The sequence below is a fragment of the Lissotriton helveticus genome, chromosome 10, assembly GCF_964261635.1.
Source record: "Lissotriton helveticus chromosome 10, aLisHel1.1, whole genome shotgun sequence".
Classification (NCBI taxonomy): Eukaryota; Metazoa; Chordata; class Amphibia; order Caudata; family Salamandridae; genus Lissotriton; species Lissotriton helveticus.
Genome location: NC_136071.1, coordinates 141,708,397 through 141,730,758, shown reverse-complemented (window position 1 = coordinate 141,730,758; position 22,362 = coordinate 141,708,397). Strand labels below are relative to the sequence as shown.

At 47.8% G+C, this 22,362-nt stretch overlaps 1 protein-coding gene across 3 annotated transcripts in view; it reads left to right on the top strand.

The window, feature by feature from the left end:
• Positions 1-22,362, top strand: part of LOC144786032 (lysosomal alpha-glucosidase-like) — an 828,834-nt gene that overhangs the window by 641,476 nt on the left and 164,996 nt on the right. For all 3 annotated transcript variants that reach the window (XM_078664954.1, XM_078664952.1, XM_078664953.1), the window contains exons 17-18: positions 2,436-2,534; positions 14,547-14,711. In XM_078664954.1, the coding sequence (XP_078521080.1) occupies positions 2,436-2,534; positions 14,547-14,711 (264 nt within the window). The remainder of the gene's footprint in view (positions 1-2,435; positions 2,535-14,546; positions 14,712-22,362) is intronic.

Genomic DNA, 22,362 nt, shown 5'->3' with positions numbered 1-22,362 from the left:
TATCTAGGGGTCCAAGTATGGAGACCCCTACAGTAGGAGGTAAAGGCTTCTCCACACATATAGACATCCTAGTGTCTCTATTACCAATCAATTATAAACAATAATCAAACCCGATATAAGTTGGTAAAGATACCCCAAAAAGTCAATATTACAGATGGGAATAAATAATGTAAAACAATCGCCGAAACAGCTTACTAATGCGGAGTCGAAGGGCAACGTAAAGTCATGGACAAGATGTTAATGGTCTGTCCCAGCCCAGCCTCCTGCAGCCCCTGACGGCCACAGACGGTCCCGCCCTTGTCCCGGGCTTCTCCCGGACACGCTCCAGCGCGTCCCGCGCGACGAAGTTCCGGTCAGCCCTTTAAGCGCCTCCTGGCGCGACGCAATGATGGAGGCCGCGTCCTTGCCGCAGGTGAGGCAGCTGGGAAATGAAGTCCGCTGGAGAGGGGCTCGGCGGAGCCAAGCCCGGCCGAGATGGAAGGCGGAGCGATGCCCGGCCCACAGGTACAGCAACGATGAAGGGGCTCGGCGGAGCCAAGCGCGGCCAAAGGGTGTGAGCGGAGCAAAGCCCGGCCCTGGTGATAGCAGGTATGCCCAGCCAAAAATTTCTACCACACCCAGTCTTTTAACGCAGAGCCATGGCGACATTCAACACCCGGATCCGCAACAGTTGAACCTTGCGATCTGGCTCCTGAGGTCGTAGAGTTTGGTTACCTAAACTTGCCTCCCGACTGTATGAATATTATCAAAGAGGCAAGGAGACCTACAACCAGCGCATGCTATGCGGCGAAGTGGAAACGATTTGTCATCTATTGTACCAATAATGACATAAATCCGCTGGATGCATCTACTCAAAACATCATATGTTACCTCTTACATTTACACAGATGCAATCTGGCTTACAGTTCCATCCGTATAAATTTAGCTGCGGTGGCAGCTTATCTTCAGAACAGGCAGCACCTTTCACTCTTCAGAGTACCTGCTATTAAAGCTTTCCTAGAGGGACTCAAACGCATCATTCCTCCAAGACACCCACCTTCACCTGTCTGGAACCTCAATGTGGTTCTAACCAGACTAATGGGACCACCATTCGAACGTCTACACTCCTGTGAGATACAATTCCTGACGTGGAAAGTGGCTTTTCTAGTGGCGATCACGTCACTCAGAAGAGTTAGTGAGCTGCAAGCCCTAACTATTCAGGGCCATTCATACAGATTCACGCAAATAGGGTGGTGCTGCGAACTAACCCTAAATTTATGCCGAAGGTGGTGTCCCAGTTTCACATCAATCAAGCTATAGAACTGCCAGTATTCTTCCCTAATCCTGATTCCGTGGCAGAAAGAGCTCTACATACCCTAGACGTTAAAAGAGCTCTCCTGTACTATATAGACAGGACAAAACTTTTCAGAAAGACTAAGCAACTGTTTGTTGCCTTTTCACCACAGCACAAAGGCAACCCCATTTCCAAATCAGGTATAGCCAGATGGATTGTTAAGTGCATACAAATCTGTTATCAAAAAGCTAAACGCACATTAACAGTTCCCCCAAGAGCGCATTCAACACGCAAGCTTGGGGCATCCATGGCTTTCCTAGGAAACATTCCTCTAGAAGACATATATAAGGCAGCCACATGGACTACCATACATACATTTACCAAACACTACTGCGTAGATGTACACTCCAAACTGCAGGCAGCTGTAGGGCGGGCTGTACTCAAAACTCTTTTTCAAACTGCTGCAGCTGGCACGGGCAACCGCCGCTAGGAGGAGACTGCTATACATTCTATGCACAAGATGTGAATTCAGCAGCCCACATGCCTCGAACGGAATATGCTACTTACCAGTATGCATCTGTTCTTGGCATGTAGGGCTGCTGATATTCACATCGCCCTCCCTCCTCCCCGGTGCCCGTCGCAGCTGTTGCATTCAGAATTACTCTCTGGCATGGACATCACTTACTGTATCATACTCCATCCCTGCCACAATGGCGAAAAACAATCTGAGGATGGAGAGGATGCCCATGCGCACTGTAGTCCAGGGGAGGAGCCACCTATCTCGTGATACTTCGAAGACTCTTCCAGGACAATAATGTGCAATCATCCGGACCCAACACTAGGCGGCGATCTATGCACAAGATGTGAATATCAGCAGCCCTACATCTTCCTTCTTTCCTGTAATCCCTCTTTCTTCTTTAATTTTGGAAACCAGTTTCTGGTATTTGTTTATTTTCCTTCTAATCTTAGCTTTAGGACCCTATTTCCAAATCATTTTCCATTCAAGATAACATGTATTTGATATGCAGTTGTTTGGTACGTCAGATGCAGGATGCCAGGAATAATTACTTGAACACTGGGCTTGGGTGGTTATTCAACATATCCGTACCCACAGTTGTCTTCTGTTAATTTTCCTCTAATTACTACATCTGTTTTCCCCCAGGGTACAGCAATGTCTAGCAAGGGTGAAAGCAAGAAGCTAGCAGCTCCTCTTGATAAAATCAATATATATCTGCGAGAAGGAGCTATTATACCCACACAGGTAAGAATGTCATTGAGCATAATGCCCGTAACCTTTTACATGCAGTGCATAAAGAACTGTCTTACTTCTTAAATGTGCACCGAATCGTGACACATTAGATTCTGTGGACCTAATGTAAAAAACAAGTTTTAACGGTCGCTATCCCTCTGGTGTACTAAATCACTTAGTTAAAAAGCATTTTTGTATTTACTAAACACATTTACTAATTTGGAAAAGTGTTGGTAAATTGGTACGTGAGTTTAGAAATGGATTATAAATTGCTGTGTTGTGGGTGTCCTTTTCAAATTGCTATTCGTACCCTCATGTACCAATGGTTTGCAATTGTAATTCCCGCCCCAAACAGTTAATCAGTTACCCACTCCAAGGTTAGGATGGTATCTGATTCACAAAGAGGAAGGTATTCTCTTTGGACCCATTTGCCTTAGTGAATTTTGAAAAAAGTTCCACAAGACCACTGCCAATTGTCTGTGAAATGTTTTAAAAATGGAAAACTTGTTTTTTAAATACAGTAAGGTTTCCTTTAAGGAAAATGGGCTGCATTTTAAAAAAAACATATTTTTTAACCAAATCAGATGATGGTGACCTGCTGACCATCATCAATATGATTATAGCAAATCAAAGGGGGTCACAAATGGAGATCTGCCTAATGAATATTACTTCAACAGGTCATTCTGCGCCTCCCGCGAGTCTATATTTTTTTAATCAATTCATTTATACATGGGTCGGCTCATAAATTAAGATTATAATTGCAAAATGTCTGCATTTTGCAACCAATTTTTTCAAATATAATCTTTGTACAACAGGCCTCATATCCCATAGATGCATTGTACACAGGAAACAATATTTGTTTTTTTTTTCATTTCAGCAGGCTTCTTTTAAATATTAAATGACGAATGAGAATGCCAGCCAGATCTATAAACTTTGCCGGTGCTAGTTAAAAAATGTGGAACTTTCAATCCTTCATGACTGTGTCCTGGTCAGACCTAGCGAAGGGTGGTGTTCACCTAATCATTTTAACATGCACAGGAGATGATCAACTATTCCCAAGCTTTTGATTCCAGATAATGGCTGCTGCTAGAGAAATTCTTTTGTTGTGGCAGTTAATACAAATTTGCCTAGCCTTGGAGAAGGTAAGTTTCAATTCTATTAAGGACACAGAGGTGAAGATTATGCTATCCTTTCTTCACTTTAATCACAAAATTCATAAACAGCACCTGCGAGAAAGTGGCTCTATATGTACTGGACCAAAGTAAGGTACAGTGTGTATAGAGTCCACAATCCCCAGAGGTATAACAGAGGTTAAAGGCTGACCTTACTCTCAAAAGTGGTAGCTTGGTCGAGCAGTAAGGCAGTACCAGAGGACAGTGTAAAGCATTTGTTGTACACACTCAGTTAGCAAAAGGTTTCACACACTCAAGGACTGAACTCCAGGCCAATTGTTTTATATCAAAAGATATAGTTGTTTTATTTTTAGAACCAACGGGTATCAAAATATACTTTTCTCAATAGGAGTACTCTCATGTCATTACTTTGCAAAGAGGCAATAAACTTTGTAAATACAATAGGTACAATGATTGCAGTAGGCAACACAATTCTAAACACAATTTAACATTGGACTCAATGGGTTTTTCTACATAAATGCAGCTGATTACTTTATAGATTACTTTTGTAACTTCAGGACTGGATCCTAGATTCAGTCCTGTGCTCTAAGCTGAAAACAGTTTAGTAAAAACGTCTTAGTTATTGCAATGATTTTTAAAGAATATAAAGGTATTTTAAAAGTTGACGGAAACTTTTCAGTGAAAAACTAGCAATGTTATCCAATGGAAGGAAATTCAAAGCACAGGTGAAGTAGGTTCTCGTTACTTTTGTAATCCAGTACTGGACTCCTAGGTTCAGCACTGGGGCCTCTACCTAAGACAGGTAAGTAATTACGTTTTAGTAGTTGGTACGATTTTTAAGGAATATTTGTAATTTTCAAAAGTAGACACGGAAGAAATTTCACAGAAAAACAGTCAATGGTTTCCTATGGAAGAAATTTAGATTACTAGTAAACACGGTTGTGATTACTTTTGCGGTTCAGTACTGGGCTACAAGGTACAGTGCTAGCTTCTCTCTTGATCACGGGTGAGTAATTCAAAATTCGTTATTCGGCTGATTTTAGATGAAAATTTTAAAGTTTCAAAACTTCACACTTAGAAGATTTTTCGAATCAAACCAGTCAATGTTATCCTAGGGCAGGAAAGTGAGTCATTGGTTTTCAGGTGAGAACTCGACTGGTGAAGTTAAGGTTCTGGGCATAGACTCAGGGGTCCCCCAGGGTCAGGTAGGTACAGTTGGTACACCCTCAGCGGCACAGGGGCAGCCGGGTGCAGAGGAAGTTAGGCCCAATGTTATCCAAAGAGAGGCAGTGGGCCTTCGGTTGGTGGCTGCTGGCTAGCAGGCCACGCAGCTGTGGAAGCTGGGCTCCTGGTCACTTGCTCAGGGCAAATGGGGAAGTAGAATAGGGTACAGGTTGCACTGCCAGAGGCACTCGGGCGGCTGGGTGCAGGGTGCTTTTAAGCCGTCGGGCGCTCAATGTAATTCAATGGAGATCTTGAAAAGGGAACAAAGGCTGCAGCTCGGGGACGGAGGATCTTCTGGAGCGACCAACACTTCGAGGCGTAAGTTGGGATCTTGGCGGATAGGTAGGCACCCAGGAGTTGGGCACAGAGGGCTGTGGGGTGCCGGGTGCAGGGGTGCTTTTTAAGTAGAGAAATCTTACCCCCTGCTGGTCGCGGTCAGAGGGGTCCTTTGTCCTGAGGCTGCAGGCGTCGTCGGGGTCGTCGAGGAGGGTCCATGGGCACTGGATTCCAGGTCAGAATCGCCAGGGGAACATCCTCAGGGTCTTGATTCACCCCAGCACAGGCCAGGCTTGGCGGGTGCAGAGTGTGCAGGGTTTGCGGTTCCGGGCTGATGCCAGGGCTTGTTACTTGCTTTGAGCAGTACCACTGCTAGTGAGAGACCCAGGTAGTCGAAGAGTCACAAGGCAGTCAGGTCCTCCGGGGTTTTTTGGGGTTGCTGACCACTGGAGACGCCGGGGTTTAGCAGGAGCAGGAGCAGGGTCGAGGGTCGACAGGCCGGTAGGTCCAGGGCCAAATCAGTTGGGGTCTTTCTCTTTTTAGCAGCTGCACGGCAGGTCTTCTTGTTCCTTGTTCTTCTTTCTTGTTTCGGAATCTGGATCTGTGGAAATAGGTTCAGTGTGCCCCTAAATAAAAAATTTCGGGGCGTTACAGGTAGGGCAGGGACAGGGACCAATGGGTCCCTGTCCTGGTGTGGGTACACCCCCTAGCCTGCTCCTCTCCTGTGGCAGGGGGGCAGGAGCCTATCTGTGATTGGGCAGTGCTCCCCATCTTCAAGATGGCCGGAGCCCGGGGTCGTGCATCACCTTGCCTCTTCCACCTGAGGGGTGGAGTTGGCACAGGCTGGCACACACCCCTGTCTGACGTAGGGTTTCCCGCCAGTCTTCCCACCAGAGTGGGGGTCAGAACTGGTGGGGGCCAGTTGCTGAATACAGCAAGTGGTCTGGAGAAGCTCACAAAGGCGGAATGCCTTTGAAGCTTCCCCTGCCCATCCTGGGGGAGGAGGCTTGGCACCTCGTCCCAGGTTGTGCATTGTTGCCGGTCCAGGAGAGCGGGAGCTCTCCACCCAGGGGTCCAGCAACATGTCAGCTGTGTTGGAGCCTAGGCAGTCTCTCAGACAAGACGTGGATTGTAGGTTAGGTTTCAGGGGGCATCTCTAAGATGCCCTCTGTTGTGCTTTTTACATTAAATCCCACACTGGCATCAGTGTGGGTTTAATGTGCTGAGAAGTTTGATATCAAACTTGTCAGCCTTCAGTGTAGCCATTATGGTGCTGTGGAGTTCGTAATGACAACCTCCCAGCACCACATACTCTTAATGGCATCACTGCACTTACAGTGCCCAGGAATGGCCCTGGGTACTGTAGGGGCACAGGGCTCATGCACCTGTGCCCACACCACTGGCATGGGTCACCCAGCTAGAGGGGTGGCTGATGTATGCCAGGGCAGTGGGTTTGTGGGCATGGCACAAAGGGATGTGTGCCATGTCGACTCTTTGTTTAGTTCTGCACCAGGACACTCAACCTGCAAAGGCAGTGTGTGTGTCAGGGTATAGGGCCCCTAAGGGTGGCACAATAAGTTCTGCAGCCCTTAGGGGTCTTCTCTGGTCACAATGCCTTGGGTACCTAGGGTACCATTTACTAGGGGCTGACATGTGGCCAGAGATGCCAATTGGGTTTAGGCTTTAGTACAGTTTTTGAGGAAGGAACACAGGCCCTGGGTACCTGATTGGCAGGGACCCAGGGCACACCAAGGAAAAAGTGCATCAGGTATCAGGCAAAAAGTGGGGGGGTACTGCAACAGAAACTCACTTTCTTACAGCAGTCATCAATATAAAAACTTCATTTCCCATTAACCTGGGTATAAATCAGTAACAGCAATTTCATTCCTTTTACAGTGTCCACATTCCAGGCTGTATAACACTCCATGTTACTTCCTGCTATCCCTCTTTCTACGCGCGAGTCACGCCATTCCTTTCTTTTCATGCTTCTTGCTTCTTCCCATCGTTACCTGGAAAGACAATGTGTCAGCATCATCAGTGCAAATTTGGTTGTCACATTAGAGAAAACACATGCACAGTATCAGATAAGCAATGCAACACTGTAAGGCTGTATCATAGAACGAGCAACAACGAAAATAGATTACTTACTCCCTTACGGGTAGGTCTGCATCCATTCTGGTTGCTAGGCGAGATAATCCTCGCCTCTGTGTCCTTAATAGAATTGAAACTTACCTTCTCCAAGGCTAGGCAAATGTTCATTCTATGTCAGGACCGGAGGCAAGGATTATGGTCCTTCAAAGCTTACTCACCACCACCTGGGCCGCATACTGCACCGGCTTAAAGAAAACCTCTTAAACGTGGCATCTGAGGACCAGTCTGCCGCTTTCATGAGATCCTCCAAACGAGCACCCAGACTAAAGGCCATCGCCCCCCGTTCTGAATGGGCCCCGAATGCTTTTGTATTTATGCCCGCCTCCTGCATTACCCACCTGACCCTGCGGGCTATTGTGGGTGAAGAAACTGCCTTAAACAGTTTTCGGAGCGCTATCAGGTGTTGTCGTTCGCCCGGTGGACGGACTTCCTCCGTAGCCTCCTCATAGGCCTTAAGGCATTACACCACACAGAGTTTCGGGGAATCTGCGAAAGCTGGGTAAGAAATCGTGCGGGTGTTTGACTTGGTGCGTCTACTCACCGTGAACGTTAACCCGTCCGGGGAAAAAACTCTAGCCGTAATATCTAAGGCTTACACGTCAGAAACCCTCCTGCAAGAAATGAGGCACAACAACAAATGTATTTCCGCAATAAGAACTGGTTGGGTTGCCAGGATAAGAAAAGGTTCAACACCAGATTGATGTCCCAAAGGACTGAGTATCTATATTCCGGGGGAAGAGACAAACGGATCCCTCTTAGTAATCTGCAGGCAAAAGGGTGCTCGCCCAGCAGTGCCCCTTCCACCGGAGTGTGCCCCGCTGAAATGGCGGATCCGACGGTATTTATTGACCTATAGGCCAAACCCTTTCCTGCTAAAATCTCCAAGTAATTGAGAATGTATTCCGGGGGAAGAGACAAACGGATCCCTCTTAGTAATCTGCAGACAAAAGGGTGCTCGCCCAGCAGCGCCCCTTCCACCGGAGTGTGCCCCGCTGAAATGGCGGATCCGACGGTATTTATTGACCTATAGGCCAAACCCTTTTCTGCTAAACTCTCCAAGTAATTGAGAATGTGAGTCAAATCTGAGCCCACGGGATCCACTTTCCTTCGCATACACCGGCATACTCATCGCGTCCAGGTGGACCGATAACGCTTGTTTGTGCTGTCGGCTCAGGCTCTGGAAAGTAAGAGCTCAGTGAGTCTCAAAAGGCCTGGGAGTATCCATCTTTGCCTGTAATCCGCCAGGCCATGAGGTGTAACAAGCCCTCTTCCACCAGACGGTGGGACTTTCCCTCTGGATTCGTAAGAATGTGAGGAAAGTGGGGGAGTCCGGTTTTAGAAGCCCAAGAAAGTTCCAGAATAACCGGAAACCAAACTTGTGACCACCAAAGCGGTGTTACTAGTACCACTGTTGCCTTCTGCCTGCGGACCAGGGCTGCCGCCCACGTGATCATTGGGGATGGGGGAAACCCATACCCGTTCTCCTGTCTCCAATCCTGGATGAATGCGTCCGTCGCTTCCACCAGCGGGTCCAGCCTCCAACTGAAGAACCATGGGAGCTGGTGGTTGAGCCAGCACGCAAACAGGTCGATGGAGAAAGGGCCTAATTGATCGGCCAGCAGGCGAAAAACCTGTGGATCCAGCTTCCAGACACTGGCATCCCGCAAATTGCAGGAATGCCAATCCATTACTTGGTTGCCTCGGCCAGGAAGGTACTTCACCATCACGGAGTCTTTTTTGTCCAGGCAGAAATTCCAGAACTCCTTGGCCATGTTCGCAAAGACTCGACACCTGGTGCCTCCCAGATGATTGAAATACCTCACTTCTCAGACATTGTCCATCTTTAGAAGTACAGAGAACTGAACCCAATCCTTGGTCCAGCAGCGGACTGCAAATGACCCTCCAGGCAGTTTATATGCAGATGTTGTTCTCGAGGAGACCAATTTCCGCCGGTGGAGATATCCCCACACCAAGCGCCCCAGCCCGACCTGATGGCGTCCGACTCTATCACCAAGTCGGGAATGGAACCGAAGATAGGATAGCCCTTCTGTTCCAGGCCTCCATATGCGCTTGGCACCACTCCAACTCCTCTCTCACCTCATCTGTCAGGGGGACCACCTGGGAGTACGTAAGACCTCTTCAGACGCTGCAGGGCCTGGTAGTGTAACGGGCCATGAAAGATCGCCTGAATCGAGGCTGAGAGTAGACCCACAAGGTGTCCGATCTGCCTCAAAGAGATTCGCTGTCTGGCGAATCTTGTGCCGGATCTTCCAGAGGTGGAGTCTGATGCAATCCAGAAAGACCGCCCTCTGCGTCGGGACCATGAGCGACTTTTGCTCGTTGATCACAAAGCCCAATCCCTGTAGAATCTCCACGGCCATCTGAAGGTGAACCCTCAGGTTCGGCGAGCATTGCGCCAGAATAAACATGTCGTCCAGGTAAATAATCAGCCAGACTCCTTGCGCGCGCAAAAACTCTACCGCTGGTTTGAGGACCTTGGTGAAACACCACGGGGCGGACAAGAGGCCTAAGGGCAGAGTTAGCAACTCGTAAGCCTGCTTGCACCACAGAAATTGGAGGAAACGACGGTGGGGAGGGAATATCGGAACCGTCAGGTATGCATTCTTCAGGTCCAGGCGTACCATCCAATCGGATTGAAGCAGCACGTCCCTGAGGAGATGGATACCTTCCATCTTGAGGTGGCGGTACACAAGCCACTCATTGAAATCCTTGAGGTTGATAACCCGCCTCCGACCTCCATCTGCCTTGTCGACCAAGAAGAGATTGCTGAGGAAACCCCCCGGATGAACCTCTGTGCGACAAATTGCTCCCTTCCCTAGGAGAACGGAAACCTCTTCATCTATCATTGCCGCATCGGCGGTGGAAAAGGAGATTGGCCAAGGGCAGGCTAACTATTTGGAACCCCTGTACCATCTGGAGAACCCAAGCATCCCCTGTAATCTCCTCCCAAATGGGGAGAAACCGCGCCAACCGGCCCCCTCCCGCAACTGCGCTGAAGACAAAACACTCACTGTTGGAACCTCTGCCTTTGCATCCTCCGCGGCCTTTGAAACGTTGTCCCCTTGTTGGGTAGAAGTTATTAAATCGCGGTTTGCCTGGTTCTGCTCGTGTCTGGAGCCTTGCCCCCAGGGCTGGGGGTTTTGAGATGCGTACCAGCTAGTCGAGCGGCCCCTGTCACGACCAGCCTCTTGGAAAACCCTAGGGTGGAAGACTCTTTTAATATTCATCTGGGCCTTGTCCCAGGACGTAAACGTCGCAAAAAACTTGCACAATTCTTTGACGAAAGGCCCGCCAAACAAATCCCCCTGTACTACTGCACCCGCCTTTGAGGAGGCCGGGTCGCCCAACTTTGGGTCAACTTTAATCAAAAGGGACCGCCGGCGTTCCGTCGACAGGGCGCAGTTAGTGTTTCCCATAAAACAGATGGCTCGCTGCGCCCACGCTGGAAGAACGTCTGGGGCAATCAGGGAAACGGACAGCTAGACTTCGTCTGCCATGTCAAAAATCTTCATCATGGGACCAATGGCATCCAGGAGCTTGTCCTGGCAAGCCCGCCAGGACCGATCTAGCCCCTTTTTGGGATCCTCAACGAACTTTGCCAAGAACGTGGACATCTTGGCATCGCTATCTGGTGTAAGCGCCACATTCCCCTCCAACGTGGGGCGAGGGCACTCCGCCCTGAGCCTGCTGCAGCCTCATTCTCTAAAGGCTTCCTACGGCCTGCCGCCACATACTTAGCTACCTTATCCGCGGGAGTCCACTCCGCTGACCTCAGATGGACAATGTCGTCTGGGTCCAGCATGTCTGACATGCCCTCCTTGGGAGGTTCCTGAGGACCTGAAGGCCACCTCGATCTCGAGGAACCCGCATCCTCGTCCGACTCCTCAGGGGAGTCCTCCTCCTGGGGTTGGGGTGAATCTGGCTGAGGGGGGAACAGAGTCAGGGGCTGGGAACTCCTGCAGCGTCTCTACCTGAAAGGTTTTAGCCAGGAAGGCCTTCTTAAGGCGCGTAAAGGCGTCCTTATCAACCCCTTGTTCACACTTCCTCTTGGGGGGTCCATCCTTAGTGTCTGTGGGAGGGCTGAGGAAGCACCTGCACCCGACTGTGCCATCTTTGCGCACTCCTGCGTAATCCTATCAGCCAACCTCTCTTCCATCAGCATGTTGGCGGCACGGTAAATGGAGGTATCAATGGCCTCATAGAAATTATTGTCCCACTGTAGGTAGGCTAAGGAGACCTCCTCCTTGTAATAATCCTGCTCCATTCTTAGGTAACTAGGGGTATTCACTAGGTCCACAGGGGATGAGGCGTCTCTAGGGGAGCAGGCACAATCAGCACGTGAAGATTTGGTCTGAGGGCCCCCCCCAGATAATAGTGGCCAGAGGCATACAATTTAGCGAGGCGTGTCCCTCAGGACACCTAGCACAAAATACACATGGTATATGCTGCCTGAAGTGAGGTGTCCTTGCACAGGCCACTAGGCCCAGCGCTTCACTGACCCTGAATAAGCTCACCTCAGGGCGTAATTACGCCGAGCTCTGGTGTACCGCACCACCACCTGCCCAGGTGGGCGTTTTGAATTAAGAAGGGAGAATTGAATACTGACCCAGACACTCTGGGCTTATCAGGCAGCCAGGGCCGCGAGCAGTGACAAACTGCATGGAGCGCAACTGAAAATTCCCTCACGGGAAGCGTGCTCTGCAGCCAGCGTGTCGCGGCCACCCCGCAGCACCCTCTAGCAGGTGGAGGTCTGCACCGCGGCATCTGGATTGGAACACCGGTCACGTAAAGAGCGCCAAGCCATCCCACAACTAATTGAGGGATCTGAAAATAAAAACAGTACAAACACGCATCCGCCTCACAGCGCTGCGCCTCGCATATAAAAACAGTCAGCCTAAGTAAGGAACCAGCGAAAAAATTTACTTTAACTATCTGTTAAGAAAGAGGGATAGTAGGCAGTGACATGGAGTGTTAAACAACCCGGAATGTGGACACTGTAAAAGGACTAATGAAATTGCTGTTACTATTTTTTTCCCTGGTTCATGGGAAATGTAGTTTTGATATTAATGGCTGCTGTTTATAAATTTTGTGATTAACCCCTTGCGTGCTGCCGTCGGCCAACGGCCGACGTGGCCCCGCCCACTTTGCGGAAGTGCCGCACTGCCGCGAAATCGCGGCCACGGCAAAGGGGTTAAAGCGAAGAAAGGATAGCATAATCCTCGCCTCTGGTCCTGACATAGAATCAGGTTGCTTGGGTTCTTGGACTTCCCTTCAGACTGTGGATTATTGAATAGCTGATAGGAGTAAATACTCCCATGAGCTAATTGGATCCTATTTGTAATTGAAAGTAGTCCTCTGATGCCCGGATCAGTGACCATCCAACAGTTAACTGCAAAATATGCAAAAGGTTAACTGTTCAAAATGCAAACCCGAACTCACTCACCAAATGTAATGCTTATGTTCTCACAATATTTACACCAATTAGTAACAACACTAAAAGCACAACATAATTAACAATACATAGCCAAACTAATAAATAATAAGACACTTGTAGGAGTGTTTATTTATAGGATTAAGGGAATAATGTTGTATGTAATTTTATCTGCAAGATTGTATACTACATTTGTAATTGCATCAATCACATCAAGGGTGAGGTCATGAGCATTTCATTTGTGGTGCAAAAGTTGGTTTGCATGCCTGTTATCTGAGTAATGGATTGCAGTTCCAAATTCAGTGTTTTGGGGGTTTTGAGTCGCAATCATAACTGCTCTTTAATTGTAGTTTTGTAAGTGAACTTATAAGTATTTTTGAAGCATATATTAGGGTTTTATAACCAAAGTTAACAATAGCTTTACATTGACCACCTTTTTTTCCAGTCAGTATAGTATTTACAAGGGCCAAATGAGATCTATTTATCTGTAATGTGTTACACCTTTCTACAGAATATAATGGAAGCAGATTATAGATTCATTTGTAAATGACACTGCTCATGTTGTTGGCTAGAATTATAAAGACAAGTGTAATGTGATGATAGTTCCAGAAATTTCACTGAACATTCACAAAACTAGTGCATGTATCTCAGCCTCTTCCTTAAAGGTTTGCACTGATCCGCCAAGCAGTGTCTAAGAACAAGTGGTGGTGGATTCCAAAACGTTAACCTTCCATGTTAATTTCCATGGGTAATTTCAGTTTCAGCTTCAGAAAAAATGACTGAAAAAAATTACATCAAATTTGGCAACAATTTAAAAGTTTACTCAGAAACCGTGCTTTTTGTGATCTAGTGTAAAGCCGTTAAGCTGTTTTTGAGAATTTGTTTTAAAAGGTGCTTTGAGTGTTCTTGAGGGGATTAAATAAATGGGTATGTCATGACGCTGGTCCTGTGGGAGTCCTGTGGTACTGAAAATGTAAAACAAAATAGGGTCTTCTGATTGGCCATGGGAGCTTTCTTCCATGTTTGCCGTTTCCGTACTACCAGACTGGTACCGGTCATGCAGTACTGAGTAATCTGAATGGCTGGCTGTAACCCAGAGAAAAATATTGTTGCCGCCACTACTGGTCTTTGGAACAATGTCCCTGTGTCCTAGAAATTATTATTTTTTTAATGGGATATGGGGCCATTCTTATTGGTGGAATTGTGGCCAATGGAAGCGCTGGAAATATTTTTGCTTGAATTTGTATGGTCACAATGTATCGACGTTGCTGCATCGGCACCCTCAATATCCATCACTTTCAATATAGACTCCAATGTTTGATGTAACTCTACTTTCCCCGATATTGTAATGGTGACAGCAATCGGCAATTCCACCAATAAGAATGGGTGTTGAATGTTTTAAGGACACCAATCACAGTATGGCATGTAAAATGTTTTTTAAGCGCGGAAGAAGGCATAAACGGCGAACCGCGTCTGTAACCAGTACACTCTGTGAGTGCTCCGACCGTAAAATGCATTGTGGAAAAGCGGGTCCTATAAAGTCAGATCCCAGGCACTCATAATTGCGCTGCTGGTGAAGCTGTAATGTAATTTGCTATTCAATTACTAAAGTGAAAACGCAAAATACTGTAATCCATGTAGGTTGAGCTAGATGTCCATACTATATATTCCACTGAGTTGTTCACCTGAAGTTCTTGCTGTTAGTGTCTCATATATTTTCTTTTTAACAAGTTGAAAAGAAGACATTGTTGCTCATAACTCTGTGTTTTCCTTTCACCTCCATCTTAGAAACCAGACACTACCACCTGGGTGAGCAGTGGGAATTCCCTTTGCTTAATTGCCACCCTTTCTGAGAATGGCACAGCATTTGGGGATCTGTTTTGGGATGATGGTGAAAGCTTGGAGACTTTTGAGAGCGGGAACTATTCATATCTGATTTTCAATGTGTCACAGGTAGGAATTCTATGAACTTTGCTTTATAGAGTATGTTTATGGATGCACATCAATGCATGTCTACTTCTTCGATTAACGGACCAGATTAAGCAAATACATTTTTCAGGAATGCCTGTCCTATTTGAGAATCTTTGTTCTCACATCTGATTACAAACAATAGTGCTTGGTAAAAGTGTGAACAAATCTCCACGTTGCCGCTTTACAGTTTTCAGTGTGTTGAATATTCCTCATTAAAGCAGCTGTAGTCGCTTTCCCTCTAATGGAATGAGCTTTAGGTCTACAGGACAGAACTTTGTTAGCTTTCTGATAGCATAACAGATTGCACAACACCATTCATCAGGATACGGATTGTTTAGCCGTTGCTAAACCTGTACGGACTGGGCCATAGTTAACAAACAATTGATCCGACTTACGGATATTATTTGTCTTCTTCAGAAAAAAGTTTAAGGCTCACCTAACATCTAGAGAATGGAGAGTCCTTTCCGCTGGTGTAGAAGGGTGATAAAAGAAAGCAGGCAGTGTAATGGTCTGATTAAGGTAGAAATTCAAAATTACTTCGACTGAAACCACTCTCCTTGGTGTGTCAGAATCCATCAGGCAAAAAGTGGACAACGGGGAGACTGTGGCACTCATTTTGCTTGATTTGAGTGCCGCATTTGACACCGTCTCCCATTCCATCTTGTTGTCCACCCTGAGAGAGGCGGGTGTCGATGGTTCTGCCCTGGCCTGGATCTCTAACTTTTTGTCTAATCGCACGTTTCAAGTTTTTTCCTCTACTTCTGTCTCATCAACTTTTCCCTCTAATCACGGTGTCCCACAAGGTTCTATTCTCAGTCCTCTTTTCTTCAATTTATATGTGAGACCTCTTGCTTTTTTGGCGGAACAGGCAGGTCTCTCTATTTATTCTTATGCTGATGACACACAAGGCATCTACTCTCTTTCCACCAACAAGCACCTCCCCTTCTCCTCCCTTCAAGCTGGACTAAAACAGATTTCGGCATGGATGTTGGAGCACAAATTAAAACTAAACGGGGAGAAAACAGAACTGCTCCTGTTTGGCTCTGACATCTCGCTCTGGGGCCCACAACATTGGCCGCCGGAGATGGGCCCTCTTCCCACTCCAACTCCTTCTGCTCGTAACCTTGGGGTCCTCCTGGACAATCAACTGTCCTTCAGGCAGCACGTCGTGAAAGTCTCTGCCACCTGTACCACCATCTTGAGGTGGCTAAGGAAAATCTCGTGGATGCTGCCTGTTGACACCCTGAGATCTGTAGTTCAGGCTCTTGTCATCTCACGCCTGGACTATGGAAACATCTTACTTCTGGGTGCTTGCAAGGAGGTAACTAAGAAGTACCAGGTAGTACAAAATATGGCTGTTCGTCTTATTTGTAATCTACCCGCCAGAACCTCAGCCTCTTCCCACATGCGTAATCTACACTGGCTGCGGATCGAGAGCAGGGTCAAATTTAAGGCATTATGTTTCATGCATAAAATCATGACCGGAAAAGCTCCACTTTACTTATCTGTTCTGGTGCAGCAATATCTCCCAACGCGTACACTTAGGTCTTCCACCCAGAATAAGTTCAGGATACCACGTATCAAGAGAGCAAAAATGGGAGGTCGCTCATTTTCTTTGCTGGCCCCCTCTCTTTGGAACTCTTTACCCCCCCCCCCCCCCCCTTTGCGTTCTGAAATGTGCTTCCTTACTTTCCGTAAGGGAATTGAGACCTGGCTTTTCAATATGTAAGACTGCTGATTAGACTCCTCCCTCACTTTGTATACTGTTTTATATTCCCAGCGCCGGGAAACCTACGGGTAGCTGTGCGCTTAAGAAATGTAATAATAAATAAATAAATAAATAAAATGTTGGGTGAGTCCTCATAACCATCTTACTACTATGGAATACCATGTATGGTTCAGGAGAACATGATGCCCGAATCTCACTAACCCTACTAGCTGACATGATCGCCACAAGGAAAGCAACTTTCCAAGAAAAGTGTTGTAAGGCAGAGTTGGCGGAAGAGCAGGAGAGTCTAGACGAACTGTAGGTGATGGCGAATACACCTTGGAATACACAGAATCTAAAGTAGATGGTAGACTTTGTGGCCCTGACCTTTACACCCCTCTGGAATGTCTCATCGTCAGTGTCTCCTACGTTAATGTTAATGTTAATGTTATGGGTGTCTTATATAGCGCTCGGCTACTCCGAGGAGTGTCCCGGTGCTTTCTAACCCACAGCAGACTACAGAGGGCAGGCTGAAAGAAGAGAAGAAACAAGCAGATCACTGTCCATAGAGCCACGTCTTCAGACCCTTTCTAAAGGCCAGCAAGTTCGAGGTACAGGGGAGCGACAGAGGGAGGGAGTTCCATAGCTGGGGAGCCAAGTGTCTAAAAGAGCGTCCCCCTACCCTTGCTTTCCTAACAGCAGGGACAATGGCAAGACCAAGAGATTCCGATCTGAGGGATCTAGTTGGTTTGTAGAAAGCAAGACGTTACTGAATATATTCAGCTCCCACAGCATGGAGTGCCTTATGCGCCAGCGTAAGTGTTTTAAAAACAATCTGCTTCCGAATAGGGAGCCAGTGTAGGGAATGTAAGAGGTCCGAGGCTCTCGCACGGCGAGGTAGGCCAAAAACCGCCCGTGCCGCCGAGTTTTGGACCACCTGGAGTTTTTGTAATAGATAGTCCGGAAGACCCAAATAGAACATTTGAGTAGTCCAGCCTAGATCAAATAAGAGCCTGGACAGTAGTCTTCCTATGCGCCAGCGGGAGCAGGGGAAGGAATTTGCGTAACATTTTGGGAGACCATAGCAAGTGCCAGTCAGTCCAAGGATCTGGGACTTAAGTGATAAGCTGTTGTCAATTTTGACCCCCAAGTTCTTAGCAACCAGAGAGGAGGACGTGGGAGGGAACATGTTCACAGGCCACCAATCCTGCCAATTCGGGTCAGCCTGACACCCGAAGAAAAGCACCTCTGATTTTTCAGGGTTGCACTTGAGGCTGTTTCGCTGAAACCATTCGAAAACAGCCCCAAGACACCCACGGATGCTCTCTCCGTTGAACTCAGCCCCCTTCCCACAAGTGAAAAGGAGCTGGGTCTCATCGGCGTATGACACGATCTGAGCCCCAAAGGACTCCGCCAGCACCGCCAAAGGGGTCATAAAGATATTAAAGAGAGTCGGGCTGAGCACCGACCCCTGAGGGACTCCGACCTCCAAAGGCGGCACTTCGGCTGAGTATAGGGGGGCCCAGACCACCTGCCGGCGACCAGCTAAATAAGATCAAAACCAGCTCAACACCGTCCCTCTCAGACCGATCTCATGGAGTCTGCTGAGGAGACCCTCATGAGGGACGGTGTCAAAAGCCGCCGACAGGTCTAACATTACCAACATGGCTCTTCCTCCTGCGTCCAACACTTCCTTGATGGCCTCATTAACCTCCAAAAGTGCAGTCTCGGTGCTTACATTGGATCGGAAGCCCGACTGGGTGGAGTGCAGCAAGCTATGAGTCTCAAGAAAAGTGGAGAGCACAGTATGAACATGCTTTTCCACTGTCTTTGCAAGAGCAGACAGGAGGGAAATCGGCCTATAGTTGGCATGGATCTCGGGGTCAAGGCCAGACTTTTTAAGGAGTGGAACAACCATCGCTTGTTTCCAAACCATAGGGACCACACCACTTGTCAGAGACAAATTAAGAATGGGGTTAATTAACGGGTTCAGAACCTCCGCAGCCCTAGCTAGAAAACTAGCAGGGCAGGGGTCAGAGGGTGAGCCTGACTTGAGTTTAGTAAGGAGGTCCTGGGAGATAGAATCAGAGATAGAAGGAAACTCAAAGAGAAAGGGTCCAGGTTCAGCTGTCAAATTCAGCTGGTCCCTCGGGATGGTAACAACACTAGGGTCCAAGAAGGAGAAAGAGTCTTAAATCCGCTTAATTTTAGTGGTAAAAAAACTAGCTATCGAGATCACCCATGTCTCAGAAAACTCATGATGCGATGCACTAGCCTTCGGGGTTACAAACTCCTTAACAATAGTAAAAATTTCCCTGCAGGAACTTGAAGCAGTCTCGATTCTCGCAGAAAAATAGTTCTTTTTTTCGGCCAAAATGTCCGCATGATAGACCTTAATAGTAGCCCTATAAGCAGCCTTGGCCCCAGGATCATACTGCTGGCGCCAGAGCCTCTCTGCTACCTTGCAATTACGCCGGGACAGTGCAAGAGATTCCGTGAACGAAGGCGCAGAAGTCCGCCTTGCGGTAGTCCGGGGCGCAATGGGCGGAGCAAGTTCATCTAACCGCTCCACTAGCCACTTCTGTAGCAAGTCGAGATCCCTCTCAAGATCACCTGATAGAGGGCAGGGATGCTCCAAACAGGCCTGAGCCAGACTCTCAGGGGTCACCCGATGGTATGCCCGACTAGTATGCCTAAAATGATTAGAAGTTGCACAGGGGGGTTTACTGGTACCCTGAATCTGGAAGCTAATCAGAAAATGGTCCGACCAGAGGACAGGGACGGGACTGGCCATGACAAGAGGAATGGTAGAAAACACCTGATCAAGAGTGTGGCCCTTATTATGAGTCGGAACAGACAGATAGGGAATAAGGCCCAGGGGGGCGGTGACATCTTTGATTTTAATCGTATCACCGTCGTCCAGCCTCCATGTGTATGTTAAAATCCCCAAGCACAATACAGTGTTCTGTCTTTAAGCAAAGTGCTGTGGTTAGTGCCTGCAGCTCCTCATAAAAGGACCATCGCTGAAGATAGGGCAATAGAGAAAGCCAAGGACTCGCAACCAGAGATGGGCGCCATAGGAGTAACCACACATGTGGCAGATCTCCGGACCACAATCGCCACCCCTCCACCCCTCCCGATAGGTCTATCGTCTCTAAATATTACATAATCAGGAGGGATAGCAGTCGCAATATCAGGGCTGGAGGACTCACCCAACCATGTTTCAGTGAGCATTAGACAGACAGGTATTTCAACAGTTAGCAGCTCGAAAATATCAAGAGCATGTCTGCTCAAGGAGCGCGTATTGAGTAAAAGGCACTTATAGTTAGCAATGGTCTTGGGGCTGGAAGCCCCGAGCGCCGAGGAATTTCCTGGGAGCCATCCACACCCAGGACACCTGCGTTTGCCTCTGCACCGCCCTGGAAAGACCACCTGACACGTGGCCATACCTTTCCTAAGTGTCAGAAGATCAGACGCCGAATAGGAGAGCCTAGATCCAACAGCTCCCGCCACGCCGTCCGCCTCCGAGACGCGGACGGGAGCAGATGGGCAGGACTCTGGAACGACTCCAGCACAGGTCCGGCGCGTCCGCTGCGCGGAGTCATAACCGTCATTTTTGAGCGCTGCTAGAGCGCATCACCCGCCCAGCCCACACCCAATATGGCCGCCAAAAACCAGGAAACCAGCCCTCGGCGTCGGTACTCGGCCGAGAACGGTCCGGAGGCAAAGGGAGGGGGGAAAAGGGACACAGAGCGCAAGGGAGCACAAAGGAAGTCTCTACAAGCTTATTAAATCAAGCGTAAAAACACGAAGTGAAAAGAGCATAAAAATGCCAAGTGGCACAAAGTAAAGAGGAGAGACCTCCCGGCTTCCGCCTCAGGAGGGGAGAGTTGCTGCTGTCAATATATTATTACTACTACGTCTACAAACTTCTCAACATCGATGTGCTCCTTCGCCGCGACATAGACTTCCTATGCCTCGACATCCAAAGTCATCTTCTCTTTGACGTCGATTCATCTCTTGATGTAGAGCATGGAGGAACACTACCTTGTCACAACATCGAAGCCTTTGACGTCCACCTGGATCAACATCTTTTTTGATGGTGGCTTCTCTTTTTGGATCTCCCACAGCTGGAGTCCACAGAGGAAGGTGGAAGAACTCCATGGACGTCCCACCTTTAGATTGCGCCTGCTGCTGCCTGTGCTGTTACATAGAGGCCTTTTCCTCAGGGTCCATCTAGAAAAGTTCTTGCAGTGTGAGAACTTGTCAGGAATGTGACTGTCAGGAAGGCAGATAATGCAGATTGCATGAGGGTTGGACTTGGCCTTCTTTCTTCCACAGGCAGTACACTTGTGAAATATAGATGCTATTTTACTTAAAAATATTTTCTGTCAGAAAATGACTGAAAAACACTGAAACCGATGAAATTCATCGAGTGAAATAGCTGTCAAAAAGTTTGTATGAGATGTTTGAGAAAAAAAAGCCAAAAAATGCCGAACTCAGTGCTCTAAGATCCTATCACCAGGAGCCGGAAAAAAATAACTGAGGCAACTGCCACCTATGGGGCATGAAGACATACTGTACAGGAGGACTCTAGGTCCTTAAAGGTGCCTATGACTATTTCACACCTACATAAGGGTATTCTGTTAGGCTACATTGTCCTCCCTTCCTTCATCCTTCTCTTTATATAAAAAAAAGGGTTTGTGATAAAGATTTAATCAGGGAAACATCGCAATTTCAGTTATTTTGCATGTATCTCATATATATTTGGGTTTTTTTTGTTTGAATATATTTATTGCATTTTGTCATTGTACAGTATTACACATATGCAGTCATATCGAATAAACGGCGCTGTTACATAAGACAGTAAGTCCCAGGCTTCGCTGCTCACCACACCCTCGTGGAGGTATGTTAGCAAAGAGCCAACCTAACAGGTGTACGGGTAAACAGCATGGAAGGTTCATATAGCTCCAGCATATGCATGATTCATTAATGTTTAGTAGTGGCAGTGCCCAGCGTTGATGCACAGAACCTCTGTATAGTTGCTGCATAGCCTAGTCATATTCCATACAGCACTCAAGGTATACCATGACTGGAGAAATAGGGCAGTTGTTCACATTGCCAAGATATTGTACATTCAAAATTGCAGTAGAAAACTATCAACCATAAGGAACAATCCTAGACATATAGGAAACCATTAACCAGGCGGCGCCCAACTGTGATCATGTGCGTATGTGTGGAGCTTGTGATGCTGAAAGGAGTGCAACTAAGTGTGACGTGTTGGCGGGAACATGGTGAACTTGGTAGTCTTCACATGTACAGTAGGGCATGTGGGAAATGTGGCAGGAGGGGGGTAGCCAGGGAGGGGGGGGGGGGGGGGGCGGGTGCGAGAGTAACACTAGTAGTGGCACCGGATAGTATGGGGTGAACGTTTACGTAATCCCATTCTGCAAACACACCTGGTGATAGGTCGTCAGGATACCATCCCATTCCAGCGCAATAGGATACATCCTGAGCCCTGCCGTCTCCTCTCGGTGCAATGCCACACTCTCAGCTCTCGCCCAATTATCCAGCAAGCGACGCCACTGCACCGTTTGGGGGGGGCACATTATGCTTCCAACGCCTAGTAATGAGACGTTTTGCCGTAATCAGCCCCAGATCCCAGAATCTCGCTTGTACCTTCGTCTGTTTCGTTCTTCTAAATAACCCCAACAGACAAGCTTCCCACGTATGTGGTAAGGTGCCCCCTGTCGCTTTCGCCAAGGCAGTCGACACTGCAGTCCAATAAGGCTGCAGCAAAGCGCAGAACCAGAGGACATGCAAAAACTGTGCGTCCACAAGTCCACATTTAGGGCATGCTGTCGCAGTGAGTCCAAAGTACCGATTAATTTTGTCCGGGGACCGATATGCTCGGTGGATCACATA